The sequence below is a fragment of the Pyxicephalus adspersus genome, chromosome 10, assembly GCF_032062135.1.
Source record: "Pyxicephalus adspersus chromosome 10, UCB_Pads_2.0, whole genome shotgun sequence".
NCBI classification, from domain to species: Eukaryota; Metazoa; Chordata; class Amphibia; order Anura; family Pyxicephalidae; genus Pyxicephalus; species Pyxicephalus adspersus.
The window spans coordinates 53,678,223-53,705,720 of NC_092867.1; the positions used below are offsets into that span (position 1 = coordinate 53,678,223).

Consider the following 27,498-nt stretch of genomic DNA (forward strand, 5'->3'; position numbering starts at 1 on the left):
TTTTAACCTGCAGATGCTAAGCCAAACAAGTTTCAGCCCAGTGAACATGAATTTTTATATGTGAGTTGCAATACATTTTTATTGTGAAAGAATGCATTCCTCCATTGCAAGACGTCTTAAGCCCTTCATTTTCCCCAGAGAAGGCAGCAAGGAGGATAATCACCTAGCAGCTGGGGTTAACCTTAATACAAAATTGACCTAGCAGTGAAGCGGTGCATTGGAAGGTGTAGGAGAGAGGGGAAGCTTGTATCCTAGAGGAAGCTGAAGCTGGTCACTCACACCCAGTTGCTGAAGAATTGTTTAAAGAGAGGCGACTCATTACCTTCAGACATCACCTGGACCTGCGGACAACAAGACAACAAATTTAAGGCTACAGCAGAGTATGTTTTGTAAAAGATGGAAGTTGGCGCTTTAGGCTTGGGATTTGTAAACTGTTGCATCCAGGGTTTAGGCATTTCAGTAGCCCCAGAGTAACACACCATATATCTTCAATATTGGTAGGGGTCAAGGGCCTAAATTGTGGCAAGGCTGGTTATGAGATACTATTTGGAATGTGGTGTGGTTCCCCACCAACTGGCATAGTGTTTTGGGGGTACACAGGTCCCTTTTATCATAACTACTAATAGAATAAACTGGTTACAAAAAACTTTTAAATAAAAATATATACCGGTACTTCCTGATTGCATGTAGTAACCATCTTGCCCAGTAAAGGACACTCTCCAAACTACCATCTCACAGCCTCCAGCAATCCCAATGTATAAGGATGCCAGTTTGATGAGTAACTCCAATTGGTCTGTTACTTATACAGATAACACAAGGAAAACAAGATTCTAAGGACTTTAAAGGCACTAATTATGGAACACATCACACACTTAAAAATAAAAATCATAGCATTATTTTTTTGAATTACTAAAAATCCAAAATATACTTATAACAATAAAGTGCCAATCTCACACTTCAGTGCATTTTGCAACTTAAGCTTCCTCAAGACTGATGAGACTGGTATCATATTTGAAATAAAAAATCCAGTATATTGAATGGAATCAAGGTAGAAGTCAGACTGGCAGTGGTGGTATTTGCAATCAAACCAGTTTATGTATAAACTTTATTCGAGAGCCACATCATGAAGTCTTGCTACATCTGGTTAAATTCTTATTTTCCCAAGGCACCTTTTTATTTATTCCAATCCTTAGCTCATCTGGGCTGTTACTCATACATCCTAAACCAATAGCCAAAAAATTGTAAGTAGGATTTTCTTTTTTTTTGTATGCCATTTGTCTTGTCATTCCTGAAACAAAGTGTCAGTTGGTATAGAACCAAAGGGATTTTCATAGATGCTCACATCTTTATATTTGGATTTGTGTGCCACCATTGTCATTCACCCTATTCTTGTTTATTATATTAGGAGTCAATGTAGGATGGAAGATTTGATATTGTGTCCATTCTGGTGCATTGGCAGCTCATTCATTTCAGCAGACCTCTTTAATTTACATAAAGAGTGATAATCCAGGGCACCAGTATGGATGGGTATAAAAAGTCCCCTACTCAGGATAAATATGTAGATTAGAACTTCTGATTCTTTCTGATTACATTTTCCAGGCCAGTGACTCATCATGACAGCTACATTGCTAGCACTTTCAAATAAAGCTCAGCAAAGGCAGCTCCCATATACCTTACATTAACGATCCATCACAAACCAAATAACCACTAAAGTGAATAAGCAGGAAATGACTAATACAAAATAACTAAAAATTAACCCTTTTCTACATTATAACATACATAGTAGTAATCTGTAATGAACAAGCAGTTTGTCTAGTAAAACAACGCCATCAACACCATCACGGAGGTAACCTTCAAATCAAAATCAGATTTCCAGCCTTCAAATTAAATACTGTTGAAGCAATGCTACTAAACCTTTCTTTGCTGGTCTGATGAGACTGGAGAACAAAAATACAGCATTACATTTCTGGCGGGATCATCATGTCAGCCAAACGCGCATGCGCGGGGAGCCAGGTGTCACCTAAAGGGGGAGAAACCTCCCACAGAGTGACGTCATTATGACATAACCCCGCCCTCTCTCCCATCGCAGATCTGAGCTCTGCAAAAGGAGAGTAGGCGGGTTATGTCCAGGGACACAGCCCGCCAACTTCCCCAAGCCTGGAAACTGTACTGGGGACATGGTCCACGGCTCTGGCTGGTGCGTCCCTCAAGCAGGGTCCTTCTCCTGATCCTGCTTGGGGGTGCGCCAGCCAGAGCCGCGGACCACCAAAATTTTCTTGCGGACAACCGACCACCGCTTGGCTAATGTAATTAATGGTTCAAATGTTTTTAAAAGATAAACCTAAGATGCTTAATGAATTGAACAGACCAAAATTTCTTTAAAGACAATGCAACATGCAGAGCATACATTTGTGTTTTAGAGCCTTTTCACAAAGTAGCACAATGTAGATGTCCATTGGGATACAATTTTGCATTGCACATCCACAATGTTGCTTTAAAATATCGCAAAGCAGAAAAGCATCAAAATAAATTCTGTATGTTCAAACATCAATGCCATATGTATTTTGTTTCTGAAAAGCTGATCCAGTTGGCTTCTAGCTTGGCCTTCTTACATAGTTATTTTATAAAAATCAATAAGCAAAAAAAAAATAAAGCTGTCAGAAGCAAATAGGAGAATAAAGATACCATCTCACCTGTGTTTTATGTGAATAGTTCATGAGAGAAATAAATTTTTCAGCTGTTGCAAGTGATTGTTCCCGTTCCTCCTTATTCGCTTTTTTACCTAGTAGAAAAAGATTAATTTTATTTTACATTACAGTTAAAGTTTAGTAAATTTGATTCATGACATCTGGAGGTACCTTTCCAGACATAGATCTTTCCTGCTGTGTCTAGGATGAAGCAGTCATCTGAAATCAGTTGTTCCTTACGGAAAGTTCCACCGTCAGCCACTCGGGTCACCTTCATCTCTCCGGTAGCATTGGAGACCTATACAATACATTGTAGGCAATAGTAAGAGCACATCATAGAAATTGCTCATCTATATCTGTAGGCACTGTTTTAAAAAAAATCATGTACAGTACTTGAACGTTTTGCAGAATTCACACATTGCATTCATTGTCAAGAACAAAATTACAGATTTGTAATATGGAAAATGAGTGATTAGCTCTGATGTCTATGAAGGCTGTAAAGCATAGGACATATTGGTGCTAAAAATACATAATAATATAAAAACTGTACAATTATAATTAACTCAAGAGCACAATCAGCCATTAGGCTTCCTAATATTTGCTTAAAAAAGTTTTAAATTTAATTTTTGTTGTTTAGAACATGTCTTGAGAGTAGGTCGGTTATAGTGTGTAGTGTTCTTTGTTTTTTTAATCCATTTTATTAGTGAAAAGACAAGGCTGAGCATATAATAAACATATATAATCATAACTTTGTATAAGCCACAATCCCAGAAATTTGTAGTTTATACAGAAGTTCAATTCAATTGAGAGAGCTAAACAGAGAAGCAGTTGAGAGAAAAGTAAATTGCTTTGCTAAATGTGGACAAAGAACAGGTTTTCTTTACATTATCAGTTGAATTACTAACCAACATGAAGAACAAAGGCAGCAGGGGGCATTATTAGTCCTAATGTGGACTTAATATTTACAATCAGCCTGTTCACCAATGCTAGAAATCTAGCAAACAAAATAGGGGAGTTGGGAGCCTTAATGAGTGAAGAGAATTATGACTTCATAGTTCTCCCCAGCCTGTTTTTGCAGGGCGGCCTGCCCACCTGCCATGATTTTTCCGCCCGGCACATTCTGCCCGGAGCTCTGAACGGACACCGGTGAGGCTGCTCTGCTCGCTCCGTTCTCTGCTGGTAAGATGATTTCTGATTAGAGTCGGGCGGAGTGAGAAGAGACACAGGCTATCCCTCCCTCTCTCTAGCTGTGCCGAGTCGTTTGAAAAAAAAAAACCCACATTGTGTAAACAATGTCTCTGCCCAGTGGGCGTGTGTAATGATGTCATCAGAGCAGTGTGTGTAAATGCTGCATGTCACATTCCTCAGCATTACAACTCTCTGTGTATAAACCTTCATATCCCCTAAATTGAAAGTCATAATGATTTGAAAATTTCAGGGTGCACATTGAACACTTATAGTTAGCACCATTTACAATTTCAGCACCCCAGCTTTTATAAATTTCATGATATGGGGATCAGATATGTAAAATCTTGTGAAAATATAACACTGGGGTTGCAGTATTAAAAGCTAGTAGGCCTTGGAGTCCTTAATTAAAAATGCAAAACGGGGACCCCTGGGGAAAGGAGCATTGAGGAAGGGCCCCTAAATTTATACTTATCTCTCACAAATCTATAACTGTCATACTATGTTACTCTGTCCGCTTCTCTTCTTTGAACCCCAATTTCCCTAGAATTGTAGGGTGTACGAAGCCGAAAATGTAGGTGCAGTGGCGGGACACCTTCAGCTACCTCCCCATACTAAAACTTCATTTTTATGGCAAACACACTGCCCTGTTACACATTACTGCCCACTTCTAACACTTGAACACCAATTTATCTGGAATGGGGAGATGTAGGAAGCTGAAAATGTGTGGGGAACATCTGTGGAGAACACCTCCTAAAATGTTATCACAGTGGCATCATTAGAACATAAAAAACCCTGCACATCAAAAAGGAATTGGGGTTCAGGTACTGGTAGGGTAAGTCACGTGTAACAAGGCAGTGTGTTTTGATGGGCAGAGTATATGTACTGATGCCATGGTGATGAAAGTTTGGGGGGTGTTAGCCACAAGTATCTTTCACTTGCACCTATGATTCTGTTTACCTGCACCTCTCTGTTCTAGAGAAATTAGGGTTCAAGGTAGGGAAGCGGACTGTTTGATGGGCAGAGATTTTATGTTCTAATGATGCCATGCTAATTAAATTTTAGGGGTTTATACATCGGTCCCCCACTTGCACCTACTATTTCAGTTTTCTGCACCTCACCATTTCAGATAAATTGGGATTTAAAGAACAGAAGCAGAAAGGGCAGCATACTATTACAATTATAGTTTGGTGAAGCGCTAGGAGGTGACATCTGAAGTTAGGCTGAATTCACATTGGCAGTAAGGTTGCATTTGCTGCATTTACCCCTAACTTACCGCTCACCAAGGACCACTGCTGCTTGAAAAACTGCTAGGCCTGAAAAGCCCAGCACTTACCGCCAGTTACCAATCCCAAGTGCCTAGCAGTTATCATCGGTTACCAATCCCAGCAGTTATCACAGGTTACTAATCCCAGGTGCCTAGCAGTTGCCAAGTAGTCACTCAGGAGGGGCATTTTTTTACTGCTAATGTGAAATAAGCCTAGATTGACAGTGACATTGACTGGAGTAATGACACTACAGGAACAGCAAAAGGGAGGAAATTTGTGAATTTAATACAAGATAATTTTATGGTACAGTTTATAGAAGCCCCAACTAGAAATGATACTCTGCTAGACCTAGTTCTTTCTAACAATGCAGAGCTTATAACAAATGTGCAAAAAAAGAGAATCTGGGTAGCAGTGACCATAATATGATTTCATTTAAAATAAGCTGCAAACAGGAAGCAAAAAAACAGGAAAGATAAAAACATTTAATTTTAAGAGAGCAAAATTTCCATTATTATGGGCGGCTCTCTGTGACTTGGACTGGGAGACAATATTGTCCTCAAAGAACACAGAACAGAAATGGAAATGTTTCAAGTCTGTTCTACAAAAGCACACTGACAAATATTTTCCAATGGGTAATAAGTTTAAGAGGCTAAAATTAAAACACAGCTGATGGTAAAAAAAGCCATAAGTAACAAGGAAAGGGCATTCCAAAAAAATAAAAATGAAGGATCACCTTCATTGTTTGAAAACTAATATTGAAAGACAGATTGCAAAGGAAAATAGGGCAAACCCCCCAAAATGTTTAAATATTATAATTGCAAAAAGATCAGATCTGAGCATGTAGGTCCCTAAATAGACATCGCTGGGTTGGTAAGTAACTGGGGATAAAGTAAAGGCAGATTTACTTAAAACTTTTTTTTTAGCTCTGTGTACACAAAGGAAAATGGCAGAGCTCAAGTCCAAATTCATAATAGCAATGTCAATGTCTTAAATGAGTCAAAATGGCTCAGAATTGATATGATTGAAACAGCTGAGAAAAAGTAAGGTTGACAAAGCACCAGGACCCGATGGATTACATCCAAGTGTCCTCAAAGAGCTGAGCTTGGTTATTTTAAAGCCATTATTTTTAGAGACCCTTTAGTCACTGGCAAGGTACCGATGGATTGGGGTAAGGTCAATATGGTTCCTATCTTCAAAAAGGGAGCAAAGTCATTACCAGGTAACTACAGACTGGCTAGTTTAAAGTCCATAGTTGGAAAGGTCCTAGAGAGTTTGATAAAGAACCACAGACAGCGTGGCTTCAAGAAAGACCGACGTTGTCAAACAAATTTACTCTTTTTTATGAGGAAATAAGTAAACAGGTAGACAGTGGAAAAGTAGTTGATAAAGTGTACTTGGACTTTGCTAAAGCATTTCACACTGCACCCCACAGACAGTTAATATGCAAATTAGGGTCAATAGGTTTAGAAAAGTCAACCTGTAAATGGATAGAGAACTGGCTTAAAGACCGCATCCAGAGAGTTGTAATTTAATGATTCAAACTCTGAATGGTCTAAGGTTATTAGTGGTATACCCTGTTTAACATTTTTATAAATGAAATAGAGTTTGGGATTAAAAGTACCATTTCTGTGTTTGCAGATGACGCCAAACTAAGTATTGGAATTAAGTCCATACAGGATGTCTATAATCTACAAGCAGACCTGGATTTACTGTTTGATAGGGCAGCCAAGTGGCAAATGACATTTAATATAGATAAATGTAAAGTTATGCACTTGGGGGCTAACAACATGCATGCTTCATACTGTCTAGGGGGAATACATTTGGGGAGTCAGAAATGGAAACAAGATCAAGGGTTTCTGGTAGATCAAAGAATAAAAACCAGCATGCAATGCCAAAGCTGCAATATCTAAAGATAGCAAAGTACTTTCTTGTATTAAACGAGGAATAGTCTGCAGAGATGGAGACATAATCCTGCCCCTGTACAAAGCATTGGCAACTAAACTAATAAAAGGAATGGAGGAGCTCAGCTATGAGGAGAGATTAGCTGAACTAAATCTATTTTCCCTTGAGAAGAGACATTTAGGTGGGGATATAATCACTCTGTATAAATATTTAAATGGTCCATATAGAAAACTCTCCCCCCTATTATTTACTTTGAGATCATTACAAAGAACAAGAGGGTACTCTTTGCATCTGGAGGAAAAGAAGTTCATGGAATCAGGAAGGACTTTTGTTTACCCTGTTGAAGCAAATTGTACCAGGGTTTTTTTTTTGCCTTCCTCTGGACCAACTATGTCTTATAGGGTTTTATATCTGGGATATGTTTATTTCCCTAGTGGTTGAACTCGATGGTCTTTTTTCAAACTAACCTACTATGTGACTATGTAAATAAACTCCACAATACAAACCACTAAAACCTAAACCCTTGGCTCTTTATCCTAAACTACTTTTCTTCCCCGTTATCCAATAAAAATACAGAACATCTCTGTGCATGTTATAGATACAGGGGAAGACATTTGAAGTACGCATCAGAAAAGAAGCCGAGGGTGACAACATAGCTTCTACATAGATACAGTATAATAAATTAATGTTGTCACTGGGATAATAATGGTATTACATGAAGAATTTCTAGGTAAAAATAATAATAATAAAAAAACCTGAAAAAAGAAGGAAATTTAGCCATCAAATCCCAAAATGGGTAAGCTGCAGCATGTAGCATTTTTATGTTGGGTTTAGATGAACTTCAGAACATTGCACAGAGATAGGCTGCACCCAGGTAAATGCTCTGTAAGCCATCAATTATTTTTATTTGTGTTAATTTGTAACAAAATTCCACAATAGATTTGGTGCTAGGGCTAACGGTATACACAGAAATGATATATTTTGCGTAACAGACACTTACCTGGTAGAGCACAGCTCCTCTGGTGTGAATCTCGTCTGCTTCCTTGTCATCTTGTGTGCTGCTTTCTTTCAGAGTTGCAGGTCTTTGCCCAAGAATCTGTGTGTGTAGAGATGAAAGTTAGTGATCAACAAGTAGTAAATGGCTAGCTTCCAACAGTCTTGTAGTTGGACTGGCTTTAAACACCCGTCAACCAACCCTGCCTCAATAACATCAGCTCCTAGCAGGATATTCACTATAACAACAGCAGCATTATGAATCTCCTCCACCAACCTTCCAGTGTATGATAGGGATGATAGGGTAGAGAGACCATGCAGCCAGTTGACTGCTTAAAAAAAATAAAGAAAAGGTATGTAAATGCTTTTATGTAGATAACTGGAATATTTTTGAATATTAGAAAGAGGTTGTAGAATGTCATATAGTAATATGCAGTTGATGACCTCTCATAAAATTTAATTGTTCACAATGCACAGCTCATCAGCCATTATTTTGTTCTCCCTGCACTAACAAGCTGGACTACTTTGCCAGAATAAAGCAAGCAGTGAGCTTGATATGTGCCATAGAGTACCAAATTTTTATAAAGTCCCTCAAGTACAAGTTTAAGGCTTGCAAAAACTACCTTAATCATTTCTTCTGGCTCCTCCCCTTCCTGTAAAATTTCCACTTTTGCAGCTCCTCGTCTTTCGCTGTCTCGTATTTGATTGGCCAGATCTCTTGCACGGTTTCTTTCCATCATGTTTGACTGAGATCCAGACCAGACGTAGATGATCTGAAATGAAAGGAAATATATTTCGGTAAATGAATTTCTTCCTTAAATAAATAGATAAACTAGCTTTGTTCCCCCAGATTGTTGTTTGTTTGTATCCACTTATGCCAAAACCAGGCACATTTTCACTTTAATGACCAAGAAAATGAGGCTTAATAATATGCTTTTGGACCAGTCCACTATATTAAGTTCAGACTAGCAGTTTTTGTAGGCTACTCTGAAAAGATTTGCCACTCAAAAACACTTGCAAAAAGTAACCAATATTAGACCAAATGGGTCTGTCCATTATCCTTTATTTGACAGGTGGTAAGGGATGTTTTTTCTTAAAATTACATATTTGTTCAGGGGCATTTTGTTACCTTTGCAACTTCTATAGACTTGAATTGGTGTCATTTACAAAAGGCATGGTGGCTCAGAGGTAAACACTCTGGCCTGTGTAGGTTCAAATCTTGGCCAGGATCTGCATGATATGCATCGACCACTATCTGCATGAAGTTTGCAGGTTCTCCCTGTGTTTGCGTGGGTTTCCCCGGGACTCCGTTTTCCACCCACATTCCAAAAACATGCAGTTAGAATAATTGTCTTCCCCTCAAATTGACTTTAGACTTTGGCAGGGATATTAGATTGTAAGCCCCTTTGAGGGAAAGTTAGTGACATGGCTATGAACTTTGTTAAGGGATAAGTAACATGTTGGCACTATATAAATAAGGGAAATAATAATTGTTTAAGTGTTTGCAACACCCATGAAAGTAAACCTGGAGGAATGTATTGTGCCTATCCATGCTGGCCTCTCCTTTAACAAATTACTAGTGCTCAGGTGGTCATGTTGATGACATGACTTTAAAGACCTCAAAATGATGTCACCAACTGTGTCTTATAGGATCACACAATCAAATTATAAAAAGAAACATAAATGCAGTTATTAATGCTAATCTCAGTGATGTTTGATCCAGGCCAGAATCTCAAACTCTCAAAGCTGGGGATCTCAGGCAACTAGCATCAATTAAAAGTAAACAACAACAGTCCACATATTTTTTTTCAGCACAGGCTTCCCTTTAGTTGTACTCCCAGCCACAATTTCTTTTTCCTATGTTAGAGGGAATTTTCTTTATTTTTTGACCTGATACAATCAATGGGTAGGCTCTTGGGAGGAATTCAAAAATACTTTAATGGATGGATGTTAGTCTGGAGAAGAGTATATTCCTAGGAACACCCACAGGTAATCCTGAAGCCCATGCTTAAAGAAATAAAATCCAAGGGTGGATGGAGTGGGCCAGGGACAGTAGGACTGAGGAGGAAAGAACTAGGTGATGTTGAATAACCTTCAGACAGGAGGAGGGCTCAGTTTGACTTGTAGCTTTTGATGCACCCCATTACACACTTACGGTGTGAAGTAAAATCAGATTAGATAATTTCAGTACAGGAGAAGAACCTATACATCTGTACCAAAGTAGGATCCACTAAAAGTAGGAATGGAGTTTTAAAGCCTGAGCATAGCTTTCCAAATGCCCAATCCCCCCCCAAAAAAAATAACTAAAGGCCACAAGCCATATCCCTAATATTGTCCCTTCTTCCTTTTAGATTAGAAGGCACAGCTTCAGGTATCTATGTCACTGCCTAGGTAACATGGACACCTCCTATTTGCTTTTCAGTAACAGAGTCCTCTCAGATCACTTATGGGAATCAGAAATGCCATGTCCCATTGTAGCTTGGGCTGAAAATGATCTTTAGTTGGTTTCTGGCAATGTGCTATAATTTGTATGATGTGAAAATATCACTTCCTAATTAGGCCTACCTTTTTTGGTGGTCATGGTAGTAAAACAAGGGATAAGGATTGTGGAGAATAAAAATAAAGGTTACCTTACAGAGAAAAAGTGAAAGAAGTGTCAGATGAAAAAGAAGGAATAAGTAAAGTGTCCAGTCATAAGGAAAGATAGAAGCAGGAGCTCATGCATTGTAGGTTACAATTGCCCAGCTGGAAAAGGATGAAGACAACCTAGGGAGAAAGCAGCAGTGTCACTAAACTAGGTTCATCAGGTCATAGTGAATAAACACACAGGTAAGCTGTAGTTCTGACATCAGACATGTTGGGAGGATTTCTAAAAACTTTGATTGATTTAGTAAAAATTACTTGCTTTAAAGGTAACTAGAGATGGGTGAATATAATTCAATGTAGTTAAAGTAAATGTAATGCAATGTTCTTAACAGTTTTGTTTGCAATTACAAATATATGTTTTGAAGAATTAAAACTGCAGAAGGGAAGGGAATCAAATATGTATAATATATGGCCAGTGGGAGGAGAGTATTATGAATAGTAACTAGGGTGTAAATTGGCATTGTGCCTATTATTATGTTCACAGTGGGCCTAGTTTATTAAACCTCTCCTAGACTGCACAAGTTACACTTTATTGAATGAACCAGGGTGATCCAGCAAACTTGAAATGGATTACTTAAAAATAATTTCCTATTAGTTGGATGAGATCCATTTCTGGATCACCCAGGTTTTCCCCAGATATTCTATCAGTATTGGAGAGCTTTAATAAATCATGCCCATTTGGTGTGCTTCTGTTGGCTGAACCACATTAGTTTCCCAGTCTATCTATGCCCCCTGGATTAGACAAATATGATCATATTCTTTGGGGACCCTTTAAAACAAGGCCACAGATAAAAGACTTCAAGAAGTCAGGGACACTTAACATGTTAACCATGTTAAATAGGAACATGAAGGTATAAGGGACTGAAAACACCTCTAAAAGCTGTATAATAGAACAAACATATGGCTTTACCTAACGACCTGGCGTCAAACCTAATATGCCTAATATAAAGATATGAACTTGAACAATACTCAGGAACAATATGATGGGGGATTGGATACTGGCACAAAGTTATTAAGCAGGTAAGTCATCTCTCTTTAGATTGCCAAGAAAAAGTGGTGGAAACATGGACTGGTTCCAGTTAGATTTTTTAAAAATTCCCCCTACTGAAACAATTTTTTGCTAAACTGGACTTTATATTACAAAATATAGGTACCTTTCCTGTGTCCAATATGAAGCAGTCACCAGTGTTGAAGCTATCCCACGTTACGTCTGTCTCAATTGCTCGAATGTGTTTGCGACCTCTCACATGGTAAAGATGATTGGTAGGGCCCACAGGGTCCTTCTCTGCACGCTGAAAACCTGAAGAGACACCTCCTTCCTGTGATATTAGATTACAAAAATTGTTGAAAGCTGGTAACATTACTTGAATGGGCCATATAATAAAACATGAAAAACACTTAGCAGATTGTTTGAGGTTAGTCTTGCAGGTAGAGCTCTAGTCCTAAAAAGTGCCCCATGCCCTCTAGCATGTTTAACAATGGTCAAAAGAAATACAGGTGGGGTAGGAGAAGTCTACAGTCTAATATCATCAGCCTGTTTTAGAGTAAAGCTAACCATAAACAAATCAAATTTAATTCAATTTGATAATCTGCTTTACTATCATACATAAACGTTGACCGTCCTTTGAAAATCAGTTGCTCATACTACTGCACACCACAAACTGGTTCTTTAGTATTGATTTTTTTTTTTAATGATTCAAATGCAAATAAATCACTATATGTTCATCTGATTAATGAAAGTTCACATGCCTCAAAATTTGATAAAATATAAAAATGATTGGGAAAAAACTTGAAAACCCATTAGATACTTGTAAACAGAAAAAAATGATCCACATATGGATACCTTTCACTTTCTCTTTAAAGAAAAGTTCCTTTTACATGTATTGGACTACTGAATAAAAAAACAAAAAACAAAAACAAACTGGGCTTGGGGAATTTGACATTTTTCTATTCATAGAAAAAATCAAGACAGAATAACAAGTTGATGTTCTTAAGCACAATACATATTTGGGCTTTTAATGATGACGTGCAAAATGTGTTTTAGTGTAATAGCTCCTGTCATGGTATAAACAAGGAAGGATATATAGAAAATCTATCTGACATTACTTACTAAACATTTTTATCAGATTGTTGTTACCAGGTGTTGTTATCTCAAGTTAAAGGAGATATATCAGTATTAAAAATCTAGTTTCAAAGCAATGTTACAATTCATAAAAATAGGAGAGAGAAGATCAAATGGTATGTGTAGTATTCTTTCAAATTCTAGGGAAAAAGCTAAATACGGGAACTATTTTAGCTGCTATAGGATTTGTCATTCTGTCAGTCATATTTAAATAATGCACAATTAAACCAAGGAGATCTACTACACCCTGGTTCAGCTTCACTGCTTGTCAGATCACTGCTCACAAAATTGCCGATTTAAGTGAACTGTTTTATGTAGATTTCATTTATGTAATTTATTTGGGTATTAAGTTTTTTCAGCTTTAAGCTGAAATGGATCTTTTTTAGCTTTTCCATTATAAAGATTGCAACAGGAAGATATTTTATTAACTCTTAAAAACCATCAACCATCACTCTTTTTACCTAGGAATGAATTCACCATGAGAAAAGGCATGTCTTCTGAGATAAAGTATGCAAACTATACAGTATACTATACAGGAATACCAGCAGGAAGGACTTGGTTTGATTGCTTTTGTAGATTCAAACTGATTGCCTTTCCAATACAAAAGTTGTTGTGGTATCATTAGTAGGGCAGGGCTTACTATGGGGAAATAGGCATCTATTGTGGAATGATGTCTATGCTTCTAACAGTTAAACATCTTACCATCCTTACCATCCGTTGCACGCTAACAAAACACACAGCTGATTTTCTACCATCTGTGTTGTGTTCCTCATCTACGCTTTCATAGGAAGCCAATGACTAAAATGTGATTACAGAATGTAGTGTGAATAGGCCAATACTCTATAATGGATTCAATTTGGAGTTACACATATTAAATTCAATGTACTTGTAGAACACATCCATAAACACATTCAACCCATGTAAACCATATTGGGACATAATGAAAACTGGGTTCAAACAAGTGCCAAAAGACACTTGCCAGCATTTAAAGTTAAAAAAAGGTGATTACTTACTAAATATGTCACCCCCCGTGGAAATAAAGACATGAATTCCGCACTCTCATGTCCCTGTGTCTCATGGTTCTGAGTTGGCTTCTCACCCATATACATGTGAAGCTGAGAGCTGTAAATGGCTCCAGCTGCCTTTTCATCAACTGACGTTCCATTTCCTGTGACAAGATCAAGAGTCAATAAATATGGTGGAACAGAAGTACATCATCAGAATATATCAACTTTTAAATAGCAGTCCTGCTCAAAACAGGAACATTTCTCCAAAGACCAGATACTGCCAAAAATTCATGGCTTTGTCACTGACATTGGTGGTTCAGCTACAAATCATAGCAGAACAAAAGGCACTATAGATTGTGGTCATCAGATTTAGCACTTCATTAGTTAGACATTTTGTGCAAAAACCAGCACTGTAAACATGAACATTTCTTGAGTCATGAGATGCTACTGCTGGCTTTGAACAAAAACACATTTCAAAAATGTTTCCTGCCATAACCATAAGCATTATTTTAACTTCTTAAACTTTCTGAAGCTTACCATTCCATACATAAATACTGTTGCCATCAGATGAGTTAAGGACCAATAGATAGGTGTCCCCAGAGTGGAATACTCCATGACTTTCTACTGGCACCGAGATCAGCTTCATTTTTTCAATGCGAAAAACGTGAAGCCCTGGCTCCGAAATGGATGAAGGGAAACGAAGATCTCTGCAAGAACATAAAAAGTAAAATAATACTGTGAATTTAGTCTAATTTGACTGCTGTTATGTGGAAATTTGTAAGTAGTATAACTACAAGTAGTATAATTATTCTACTTGACAAAAATCCACTTGAATGAAGCTAAATGTTTTGCTCTCATAGTATAAGGTACATTTACATATGAGAATTAGACCCTTTTAACTAGAAAACTGTGTATAATCAGGGCCAATGTCCTAATGAGTATTTGCATTGGTACAAACATTTTAGGTATAAGGGACATAACACATTTACCTAGTAGCTTTTTTTTTTTTTAATTTTAAAAAATGCATGACGTACCACCTATTTTTTTTATATCAGAACCTAGCTTGTAAACCCTGTAAATGATTGTAACCTTCATAGTTTAAAAATTGAGGAAGCAAATGTGTGTACCCCTTTTACTTTCCAAAAAAAAGATCATCCTCTGAAATCTAGAATAACAGAAAAGGAACAGGGGGAAACGTGTGTAGCTCCCATTTCTTTGAGCAATGCCCTCATGGTGGCAAGCATCATTTGGGGGGCAGGCCTCATCCCCAACAACCTGACCCCTGTGTTGTGGGGGTCTGTGGGTAGAGAGCTTTTTTGGAATCTGGAAGCCCCCTATTAAAAAGGGGTCACCAAATATCCATTCCCAGAAACAGGTAAGACCTAGAAATAGGAATGTTTAAAAGCATAGGACAGTTGTAATTTCCAAATCCTATTATTGATACAAATTCTATACACAAACCAATGTGTTTCAGGGGTTATAGAGTAACCCTTTTCCAGGTCTTATAACATTTAGGAGAGGGAAACTCTATAGTCAAAATACTCTGACTTTAGATAAATACCTTCAGACGGTTATTTGGTAGATTTTTATCACAGTCTGTATAACCTCTGGAGACACCCAATACATCCTGTTTAATATGATAAATGTGCATTTGCTATGATTTCATATCATGCACTCATATCATAATACTTGCAATCTTTTTAACTAGTCTGCAGACAATTTCGTTTAATTTTTTTGTTTCAGTTTAGTACTTATCATTATGTCAGAAAGAATAAATCCTATCTTTTACGAACAAGTTGTATATCGTCTTGAGTATGCAAGCCCTTAAGGAAAGCAAAAATCTAGGCGGAGAGGAAGAACTGTTAGACAGGAAACAAGGTTGAATTAGAAAAGATAGAAAATGTTGTAAGTATATATGAAGTGCCAGTACTGTACAGAATATTAGCTAACATGAACAGGATTTGAGAGGACTTTGGGACTGAGACACCTTCTAAACTGTTATAATAGATATTCCCTATTTAAAAAGTTTATCGCTGTCATTTTTCTAGGTTACATTGTTTTTTTTCTGTGACTTCATATACTAAACTATATGTTATTTGTTTATTAGATTTATTATAATAACACAGTATTTATATAGCATCAACATATTACGCAACCATAGTCATATTACGAAGCCCATAGTCATGTCACCAGCTGTCCCTCAAAGGGGCTCACAATCTAATATCCCTACCATAGTCATATGTCATTTTTACAGTCAAAAGTCAATTTTGGGGGGAAGGTAATTAACCTAATTTTATGGTATTGGAATGTGGGAGGAAACCAGAGTACCCGGAGGAATCCCATGCAAACACAGGGAGAACCTGACAACTCCATGCAGATAGTGTCCTGGCTGAGAATCAAACTTAGGACCCAGCACTGCAAAGGCCAAAGTGCTAACCACTGAGCAACCGTGCTGCTCTATATCTATCTACATGTCTGTTACAAGAATCAAAATATTCGGTCACATTGCCCTGGATGGTTCTTTTGTAATAGTAGCACCTATTAACAGTGTTGAAACCCTTGACTACAATTTATACCAAATCCACCTTCCTAGACTAAACTGTGCACCCAATCTGACCCCATTCAAGTACAGACTAAGTGACAATTGATATAGGCACTTACCATTGACCTTGGACATATGAGAATTTTTAGGTTCCACTGATCACTGACATAAGGACATTTTTTACTTTCATTGACCACTGAAACGGAGACATTTTTTTTTTTTATTTCAATATTTCTTTAATAAAGTATATAGTAGAGAAAATAGGAATACAAATATGCCTTTTCGGCAACCAAAGAATAAAAAAAAAGAAAATGACATTAAAGAAAAGAGAAAGAAAAAAAAATACATAAATTCAGCCACCGAGTACACGTCTACACAACACAAAACTATAGTAACAGTCCCAGTCAACTGTCAAACAAAAAAAATTAAAGCAAAACACATTTTCAAATGAGCATTGTACATATGCTCGTACGTAAGATAATGCACAACCTCTAATACGTTAGGCACTTCAATATTCTATTTTCTTACAATTGACATTTTGGCACTTAACAGTATGTGGATAACCAGTGCTCCCACTCTCACAGGTATTTCATCCATATTAACAAGCAAAATAGCCATTTCTGGAGTCGCTTGTATGGGCCTTCCTGTAATCTCAGATAGCAGTGTTAATACCTGATTACAAAAGTAACCTTCCCTTTTCATTGCCACAAGATATGTAGTAACGTTCCTACATCTCCACAGCCCCTCCAACAGACATTGGTAAAAGAACCAGAAAAGTGGGCCAACGGCACTGGAGTTAAGTACCATTGGTTAATCTCTCTTTTTGGTACAGATCTCAGTGGTTCACGCATTTAGTATTGGAATAAGTCACATTCAATGAGTCTTTCCAATCTTTATCCTGAATCCTCAATTTAAGCTCTATCTCCTATTTTTGCATTGGCAATATTTTCTAAAACTCTAAATTGGAGCTAAATAAAGAGCAAAATGTATTAATCCCCTTTTTCCCTATACATTGGTTCGTAAAACATAGATATAAAGCTATCAATGGAACCCTTGCATGCATATCTATCTTAAAAAAACAATGTCTTATCCGCATATACGTTTAAAAATTCTCTGGAGGGAAGGGTATACATCTTCTGAAGGGATTGAAAAGATTTGAGCTTCTGGAAAAAATATAAATCTTTCATTTTCATTACCCCTAAAGAATACCAAAAGAGAAGTTAATAGAAAGTATAAATACTTCCAAAATTCTCAAGTCTGGGGTAAGTAACATAGTCGTGTGCGAATTAGGTGCGTATATTGGATATTTATCCCAAAAGTGTTGCTTGGATAGACGGATAGTTGCTGTTAGGTATCAGAAGGCCTAATTTTAAAGCTAATAAAAGCCGTTGAAAGTCTGTACACTTTAAGGACATGAGCTCCAACTCAACCCACAATTTGTGCATCATTATTCCACCAGTACAATACTTGTGCCATAATAGACGCAGCATAATAGTGTGAGATACTAGAAAGACCTATACCTTCCATCTTCCTATACTTAGTCAAAATCAAATGGCTGCATCACGGTTTTTTAATATTCCACACATATAAAGAGAAAAGTCTTTGCGTTTCAATAAAAAATTTTGTAGGTACAGGAAATACTACCATTCGGAACAAATACAAAAATTTAGAATTTTGGTAACAGAAATATTTTAAAAGCTGCTATACCAGATATAGAAAACTCCTGTTTCCGCGGACTTGAAAAGTCAGAAGGCAAGGATATCAATATTTTTTTTATAAATATATTCATATAGATTGTTGATCTTAGCTGTCAAAGCTATACCTAGATAAGAAATAGATTTAGATTCCCATAAGAAAGAAAAATCAGCTTGCATTTAATTCTGGATGTCACTCGGCATTTTTAGTGGTAGAATATGAGATTGTCATATTTAATTTATAGTATGAGGCCTTACTGTATTGGATAATAATGTCTAGAACCAATCGCAGAGAGGATGTGGGATCCGTAAGCACTAGCATGATGTCATCAGCAAATAAACTTATGTTATGTTCCCGTCCAGAAATGGTCAGGCCCCAGACCGCAGGATCCCAACGGATCCTCTCTGCGAAAGGCTGTACTATCATAGTAAAAATTACGGGCCATAATGGACACACTTGATGGGTCCCATTTGTAATAACAAAACATGATGACAAAGCACCTGAGGTAAAAACCCTCGCACTTGGGGTAGTATACAAAGATAGGATGGCTGATTTATTCCAGTCTACCTATTCAAATTTGTCTAGCACAGATGATAGGTAACCCCAATGGGCCCTATCAAACACCTTCTCTGCATCTAAAGAGAACAGCAGAGGCAGGACGCTTGTGTAGTTCCACATGTCTTATACTAATAATCAGTCTTCTAGTACCATCTGGAGCCTGTCTATCTTTCACAAAGCCAATATATATTTATATCCATATTAAGTAGTGAAATTGGCTTTTACTGGTTTGGTAAAGTAGGATCTTTCCCTTCCTTAGGTAGTTATTATTATAGCCTGGAACATTTCTTTTGGGAATTCCTCTGACAGTGTAGCTTTATTAAACATAGCAACAAGATAAGGAGAAAGTACACTTTTAAACAGTTTATAACACTCTTTTCGGAAACCATCATTACCCAGAGATTTATGATTTGGAAGCGAGCTTATAACTTTATGAATTTCAAGTACTGAGAAAGGTTTGGACAAAACTTGCAATTGTTTATCTTTAAAACTTGAGGTAAGGATATTGAGTTCAAGAAAGAAGCAATGGATGCATCAGTTGGTTGAGGTATACCATATTCCTCTCTCAAATTGTACAGGTCTTTGTAATAATTGCAGAAGGCTTCCGCTATTCCATGAGGACTAAATGAACACTTTCTACTAATAGGGTCCTTTATAGAGGACATATTAGTTTTACTTCTTCGTACTTTGATCTTCCTGGTAATAACGCCCCTGGTTTATTACCTGGTGAATACTGATTGGCTTTCAATTTCTTTATATAAAAATCATACTTACTTATACAATAATAAAGCTCGCAAGTGCAGTCTATTCTTCAATAAGGATGCTGGGGTGATGGGGACTTCTTCTTTTCAGGTTCTTGCTTGCTGATAGATAGTAATAACTTATTAATCTGATGCATCCTCTGCTTCTTATTATGAGCACTCATTTTGATAAATATACCTCTCATTTAGGCCTTTTGGGTGTTCCACAAGAAATAGGGATCAATACCTTCAACATTATTCACAAAAAAATACATCTCCCAAGCTTGTTCAAATGTCTTCTCATATTTTGTCTGAGCCAAGATGTACGTACTGAGCTTTCATAGCCTATCTGGTCTGGAAGGCTGCTCCCCCCATGTTACCACTACTGGTGTGTGGTCTGAGCATGTGATATTTCCAATCTCTGATGACCTTATTTGCGGGAGGGACCAAAAATCTGTCAAATACGGGTATAAGATAAGATGGATATGGGAAAAATATGTAAAGTACCGCTCTGACCTATGGTGACATCTCCAGACATCATGTGGCGCAAACTCACCCAAAAGCTTATGTAAATCTTTAGACACTCTTTTAGCCCTCTTCATCTGCTATATGATTAAGATATTGGAACTGTAGTGTATCTCTGATTGCTATCATAACTCCACACTTTTTTCTTGTGAATACTTGCAAGGTAGGTATGAGAAAAAAGACTTTAAATGCCATTTAGGTGCATTCGTGCGATGAAAATGTGTTTCCTGAACAAATAATATTTCTCTGTTTAATTGGATCTCCTTGTTGAGAAGGACTCTCTTAAATGGGCTATTCAACCCTCTCACATCTCTCTCTCTCAGCAAAACAATGCGGGTCATCTAGCATATAGATTGAAGAGGTGAAAACCATTGCGACAAAGATCTGTGTCAAGAACATCCGTGAGTGACTGGCTAAGGTATGGCAGACACCATATGTAACTCTTCCATTCTTTCAATGGTACAGATAGATTCCCACTAAAGGCAGCCGTTACAAAAAAACAAGGTAGACTGGCCAAACGAAGCTGAACAAAAAAGGTTCAAGAAAAAAGAAAGTCCCCTTGTTAAAAACCAGGTGAAACGGGCTACTATCATAAAACTGAATAGTGCACTTCTGGATTTCAAGTGGAGAAATCTTAATATAGTGTAGACTAGGCTACGTAAAGGCCTGCACTCCCATCTTGATTCAGGTCTATTCCACTTTCCTTGGGGATCTCGGTGATCTTGTCACAGGGCTATTAGTATCCAGGTTCCATCCCTGAAGTAGTTGTAAACCCACCTTCACAGAAGATACTGGGTGCGTTCTTCCATTGTACAAATTTAACAATTTGGTCGGAAAGCCCCATCTGTACACAATACTTCTTTCTTTCAAAATTTTCAGAATCTGCAAAAAATTTTTTCGATTTTGAATGGTTATGGCAGACAGGTCAGCGAAAAGCTGTATATTCTGAAATTGTTCCGATAATGAGGGCATTTTTTTCGCCATTGCCATTATCTTTTCCTTAATGTGAAAAAAGTGTGAAAAAAAATCTGCAGAGAGAAATGTGGGTTTGGGTATCCTATGTGCCCTGTCAATTGTAAGATCCAAGTCAATTGCTGATGGTACTAATATTTGACACAAAATTCTAATATAAGGGATCAGATGTCCTTGTGTTACGGTCTTCGGGATCCCCCGCACTTTAATGATATTTCTTTCGGAACAGTCCTCCAGATCAGGCACTTTAGATCTAAGCCAATTTCATGCCATTGGTAGTTTCTTGGTGGGTATTCACTAGGTCATTATGGGCCTAAGAGAATTCTCCCATCTTGGTTTCCACATGATGTATGCGATTCCCAAAGCCATTCAATGTGTTGTTAAATTTGCCCAACATTGAGTTCATGTCCTGCTGTATGGAGTACCTTAAAGATAACAAAATCTCTTTCAAAGTAGATGTGGACAAAGTAGATTCCACCACTTTGAAATTTTCTAGTTCCACCCCAGCTATCGGGCCTATATGTGGGAGAGCAACCCTGGGCTCGCCTACAACGGGACCCGGGTCTGTACGTACCTTAGGCTGTTGAGAAGAGGGAGGCGCTGAAGGCGACAATGTAGGTTGTGAAGTCTCGTCCAGACTGCCTTCTGACCTTCCTACAGCAGCGGGGCTCAGAGGCTGGAGGTGATTCACAAGATAATTGGGCCTGCGGCGAGTCGGGTCTATATGTGGGAGAGCAACCCCAGGCTCGCCTACAGCGGGACCGGGTCTGGACGTACCTTAAGCTGTTGAGAAATGGGAGGCGCTGAAGGCAACAGTGTAGGTTGTGATGTCTCGTCCAGACTGCCTTCTGACCTTCCTGCAGCAGCAGGGCTCAGAGGCTGGAGGTGATTCACGAAACGTTTGGGCCTGCAGCGAGTCTGGAGGCATAGCTGCGACGCCATCTTGGGAGTCTTGGGAGTGCTGGGGCCGAAAATAATAAGAGAACTTCTGAGAGAAACTTCTTCCGCTTGGTCATGATCCTGGCAGTAAGGAGCGCTTCGGTACTCCTTTAGAACAAGCGGAGGACCGGAGTTGCTTCGTAATCTATCACTTCAGCCTAGTCGTGCACGGAGCTCTCCAACTACGTGGCCATCTTGAACTCCAGCCGGACACACCCCCGGACATTTTATTTTTTTACCGGTGCATACTTACACTGATCATTGATGCAGGGCTACCATGTTTTTCATTCACACTAACATAGAAACATTTACTACTTCTACTGAGCACCAATGTAATAGCCTTTTATACATTACCTCACCTCACCCCTCAAGCATTTTTTACTTCCATTGCCAACAGTCCGGTCTCCCCTTAGTGCTACAGTTAAGGGGCACATGATTAAAAAGCTACCATCTTCAGTGAATTGATGTGACCTCTAAATAACAAAGGTATAACATAAGTTTTACATATTACATTGTAAGCTCTTCTGGGCAGGGTCCTCTCCTCTGTCACTGTCTGTATCTATATGTCACTTGCAGCCACCATTTCATATACAGCGCTGCGTAATATGTTGGCACCATACAAATACTGTTTAATAACTATATTATTCCTAATTTGATTATATGTCTGTCACATCAGCACCCTTTCTCCGTTATTTCTGTAATCATAAAAAAAACAAAAACAAAGAAAAAAAACACCTTTTACGGTTACAATTTCACCCCAACTAATAGCCTGTTTAAATATTAGATAATTAGCATTAAAAGTAGAAAGACACAAAAGGAATTGGGAATTTTGTTCTCTATAAAGTAAAGACTGTGTCAGAAGGCCTTCAGTATTCCAGCGGAGAGGTCCCGAGTTTCCTTCAGGATTTAAACGTATCAGAAAAATATGTTTTTGCTTAGATAAACTTTAAAGAAAAAAAATGTTTTCATAGTTGACTTTAACTTTAATAGGACACAATTACAATTAGAATAAAGAGTTTTCCTTTTTCGTTTTCATTAGCCTAGTGCTTAGGTTTGTTCGTTTCCACTGGTCTTCTTTTAAAATAAATGTCCTGCTTTTTAATTAGACCAGCATTCCTTTTAGTGCTAATATAAGCACGGTGTGCCATTAGTAATGCCGATGGCTTTTGTTTATGAGCAGCTGTGCAAGTATCATGTGTCTAAAAGCTTCTTTTCTATGCCGTGTACTTACCGTGCACTGGGTCCTCCGTACATCTTTGAACTGGAAAAAAAAATAAGCAGTTGCATTAATAAACTAATAATGGATAGTTTCTGTGCCATAAAACGTGTTTAAACTACATATTTATGTACTGAGAGACACTCCTGGGGTACATAGTTTTTTGCTACAATTCACTTCAGGCAATGGATTTCTCTTCCTAAAGCTACGTACACACTTCCAATAATTATCGTTGGTAAACGAACGACGAACGATCCTGCACGATATCGGCGAACAATCGTATAGCACCGATCCTGTACATGCAGATAAGACCATGGACGATCAATGAACGACCGTACACACGATAGATGGTAAACGATCGTCGTCCAATCCGATCCGCCGGTCCGGTCGTTCATTTCCAGCGACAATTCTCGTTCGTCGGCGTCGTTGGTTACTTTTTTTACTAACGATTTTTGACCAATCGATCGTTCGTCGTTCATTTCCAACGATAAAAATTGGAAGTGTGTACGCAGCTTTAGACCAGTGAGTCAGCTTATTCGAATTAGCCATTGTTTGTTTTTCCCAGAAAGGGGAACTGTTTTTTTTTTTTGTTTTTTTCCCAGCTATATGTACAATGTTGCAATGGTTGGGAAGTTCTTGTCTTTTATGTTACTGTTGAATGCAAAGCAGCCCAGGCAAGTTGCACAGTACATTGCATTTGTTTTATTTATGGGGTAAAGAATAAAGAACTTCTAGAACAATATTTTAGGTTGGTTCCAAAATCCCTTTCTCTCTCCCACACACACTTTATAGTTACATAGTTACATAGTAGGTTAGGTTGAAAAAAGACATAAGTCCATCAAGTTTAACCTCTAGGGAAATAAACATATCCCAGGTATAAAACCCTATGAACATAGTTGGTCCAGAGGAAGGTAAAAAAAAACCCTGGGACAATTTGCTTCAACAGGGGAAAAAAAATTCTTCCTGATTCCATGAGGAAATCGGATGTTCCCTGGAACAATGGTCACTGTTATTTTTTCTTTAAAGCCTTTATAGCCAATAATATTCTGTACTTCTAGAAAAACATCCAGCTTTTTCTTACCCCCCCTGGCAGTATGATTAGTGAGGATTTTTAAATGCAAATGCGGTGGATTTAAAAATCCTCATTATTTAAATTTCCTGCCCGGTCCCGCCTACCTGCATGGCGGTCCTGCCCTCCAGGCACAGACTCGCAAGCAGATACCCGTCCAGCACCTGCTTCCCCTGACCTCCCGCTCCCAACGTTCATAAGCTTGGGACGCAGATGCCCGGCTAGCATCGGCAGGGAAAGAAGACACCTGACATGGAACATGGGAACAAAGTAGGAGTTTTAACCTCCCTGGAAATTCCACCTCGAGTGTGGCTCAGGGTTACCGCTTTTGATATAGAAAATCCACCCCAATCCACCCAAATCCACCCCACACCCCAGGAAGGTTAAAGCAATCTATAGTAGTTGCTGAAACTAGGGAGCCTATTCCACATTTTCACAGACCTTACTATGAAGAATCCTTTCCTTATCCGGAGCTTAAACTTCTTTTCCTCGACGAGTGCCCTCCTGTTCTTTTTAATGATCTCAAAGTGAATAATTGGGAAGAGAGTTCTCTATATCAACCATTTATATGTGTATACAGGGTGATCATATCCCCCTTAAACCTCTCTTCTCAAGGTAGAATAGATTCAGTTCAGCTAATCTCTCCTCATAGTTGAGCTTCTCCATTCCTTTTATTAGTTATTTGCCCTTCTTCTGCACTCTCTCCAATTCCACAATGTCCTTTTTGTGAACTGTTGCCCAAAACTGGACTGCATATTCCAGATGTGGTTTGACCAATGCTTTGTAGAGGGGCATGAATTTGCTAGTAGATTATAGACATCTTGTATGGACTTAATTCCATTACATAGTTTGGTGTCATCTGCAAACACAGAATTGGGACACTGAACCCTGGGGTACACCACTAATAACCTGAGATCATCCAGTATGAATCATTATTCACTACTCTCTGGATTTGGTCCTTAAGCCAGTTCTCCATTAATTTACAGACCTTTCTAAACCTACTGACCCTAACTTGCATATTAACTGTCTGTGGGGTACAGTATCAAATGCTTTAGCAACGTCCAAGTACCCTATATCAACTGCTATTCCACTGTCTACCTGTTTACTTACTTTCTCATAAAAAGAGAGTACATTTGTTAGACAATTTTGTTCTTTCCTGAAGCCATTCTGACTATCACTAATATTTTCCAGCAGAAACTCCTCTATGTGGTTCTTTATCAAACTTTCTAGGATCTTTCCAACTATGGACGGTAAACTAACCCGTCTATAGTTACCTGGTAATGACTTTGTTCCCTTCTTGAAGATAGGAACCACTTTGGCCTTACGCCAAGGCATTGGTACAATGCCAGTGATTAAAGAGTCTCTAAAAGTAGAAATAATGGCTTTGAAATAAATGATCTCAGCTCTTTGAGGACATGTGGATGTAATCCATCAGGTCCTGGTGCTTTGTCAACCTTAATTTTGTCCAACTGTTTGTTTCTCAATCATATCAATTTTGAGCCATTGTGAACCGTTTAAGGCTGTGACATTGCTATTATGAATTTATACTTGAGCTTTGCCATTTTCCTTGTTCCTTGTGTACACAGAGATAAAAAAAAGTGTTTAGTAAGTCAGCCTATTCTTTATCCCCAGTTACCGACCTAGAGACATCCTTTAAGGGGCCTAAATGCTCAGATCTGATCTTTTTGCTATTAATATATTTTAAAAATTTAGGAGTTTGACTTACGCTCCTTTGCAATCTGTTTTTCATTTTGAAGTTTTGCACATTTTATCTCCTTTTTACATCTTTTGTTATATTCTTTATAAAATGTTTTTCATTTAAATGAAATAAAATCACTAAAGGACTGGACTTGTGCATTATTAGTACAACAGCATTTAATGGTAAAATGATGTATCTCTGTTCTCAAATGTAAAACCTTTTCCCTCTACCTCCTAATCAGTTTCAAAGTGTTGGGGGTTAGAACATCTGTTAGATTTTTATTGCAGTCAGTGTCCCCATTAAAGAGAGTTTTCCACATTCCCTGCATTTATGACCACTGTCCCTGGAAGTTCCTCATACAGAAATAAAAAACATGACTTTACTTTTGTGCATATTTTGGGGAGATTTTGTTTTGGTGGCCATCACTAAGGATAACAAAACTTATCAGAAAAGTCCTAAAAAGATTATTTTTTACGTTTGCTGAGCAAATTGTCATTGTTAAACATTAATTCCAACACCCAGAATAATACAGAAACAGGAGAAGTTGCCCCCTGTTGGTTTGAGGGAAAAGGGCTGCCTCCATTTGTAATTTAGAGGCCTTGCTTATCATGTTTTTTTGTGCTCGATAGCAGGAAAAGTGTACTACAGACCCCTATGAACAAACATATTATAAATCTGTATCTGTATTTTCTTTTAAATGCAAGTTATGCAAGTACCCAAACTGAATCTGCTATCAACCTGTTGCAATTCCTTGTACAGGAGAGCTAGTACTAAGACAAGGCGAGACCACAACAAGAACCAACCAGTTTTGCTGCCATGTTTATGTACTTAAAGCGTACCTAAACTCTTTCCTAGACTTTTCACTTTACATAAAAGGGTAGACAACCCTTTTATGTAAGGTAAGAATTTTGTTGTTTTTTTTTTTTACAAAAAAAGGGTGCAGCGTCGCCCCTTATTTCTCGATCCCCTAGGCAATTGAGAATGAATGGAAGTGCAAAGCCTCCTGGGATACCTACGTCAGGCATCCTGGGAGGCTCTTGGGTGCTCCTTCTGTGCATGCCCAAGCCTTTTCGAGCGAAAATCGCAGTGAAATCGGCATTTTTTTTTTTCATTCTACGTCACCTGATCTCGCGCCTGGGTCAGATGACGTAGGATGAAGAACCCAGAAGAAGAGACGAAGATAGCGCCGTCTACGAGACGGATGCTGGGACGACGCCGGACCAGATGCAAGACACCCCCTGGATGGATCATACTGCCCTGTTTTTAGTTTAGTTCCTTTTTAAAGGTTCTGATATGTGGAGAGAACAGAGTTACAGAGAAATCTTAACTTACAATACAGGACTCCTGTTCCTGATTTGTATGTGATGATATCATGCAACATGGAGGGGGGTCGTGACACAGGCCTGAGGATCAGCCTGCAGGCCTGGAGTTCAGTTTAGTCTACAGTAATACAATCCTGAACAGTTATCATTTGTAGTTATACATGCAACAGATTATTTTATAAACCAGGTAGCAATTTCATCTCATTATCCCTTTATCAGACAGGTTAGCTGGAAAGTGAACCACGGATGATGCCCCTGCTATTGCCACCCCTGCTTTCTCTCACCTTTTTAGCTGCTGTATCTTCTTTGCTCTTGATAGCTCTGCTTGCTGCTCACCACACCCCACCAAGCCTGGAGTACTCAATTGATTTTGTAAGAAGTCTGTGGTTTTCTCAAGTGGAAAAAAAGAGG

General features: G+C 38.2%; 1 protein-coding gene across 2 annotated transcripts; it reads right to left on the minus strand.

Annotated features, from left to right (window-relative positions):
* Window positions 1-51: 51 nt before the first annotated feature.
* Window positions 52-27,498, minus strand: CAPG (capping actin protein, gelsolin like). 2 transcript variants are annotated; one of them, XR_011922437.1, is made up of 10 exons: window positions 27,372-27,498; window positions 23,013-23,042; window positions 14,348-14,517; window positions 13,817-13,971; window positions 11,836-12,000; window positions 8,659-8,808; window positions 8,043-8,138; window positions 2,856-2,985; window positions 2,694-2,780; window positions 52-341 (listed from the first exon to the last, which is right to left on the minus strand). XR_011922437.1 is itself a non-coding variant. In XM_072424108.1 (10 exons), the coding sequence occupies exons 2-10, from the start codon at window positions 23,033-23,035 to the stop codon at window positions 276-278; spliced, it is 1,041 nt and encodes a 346-aa protein (XP_072280209.1). In that variant the 5' UTR covers window positions 23,036-23,042; window positions 27,372-27,475; the 3' UTR covers window positions 52-275. The 2 variants fall into 2 exon arrangements, 1 of the variants encoding a protein (XP_072280209.1); XM_072424108.1 differs by having other exon boundaries at window positions 2,694-2,782; window positions 2,859-2,985; window positions 27,372-27,475.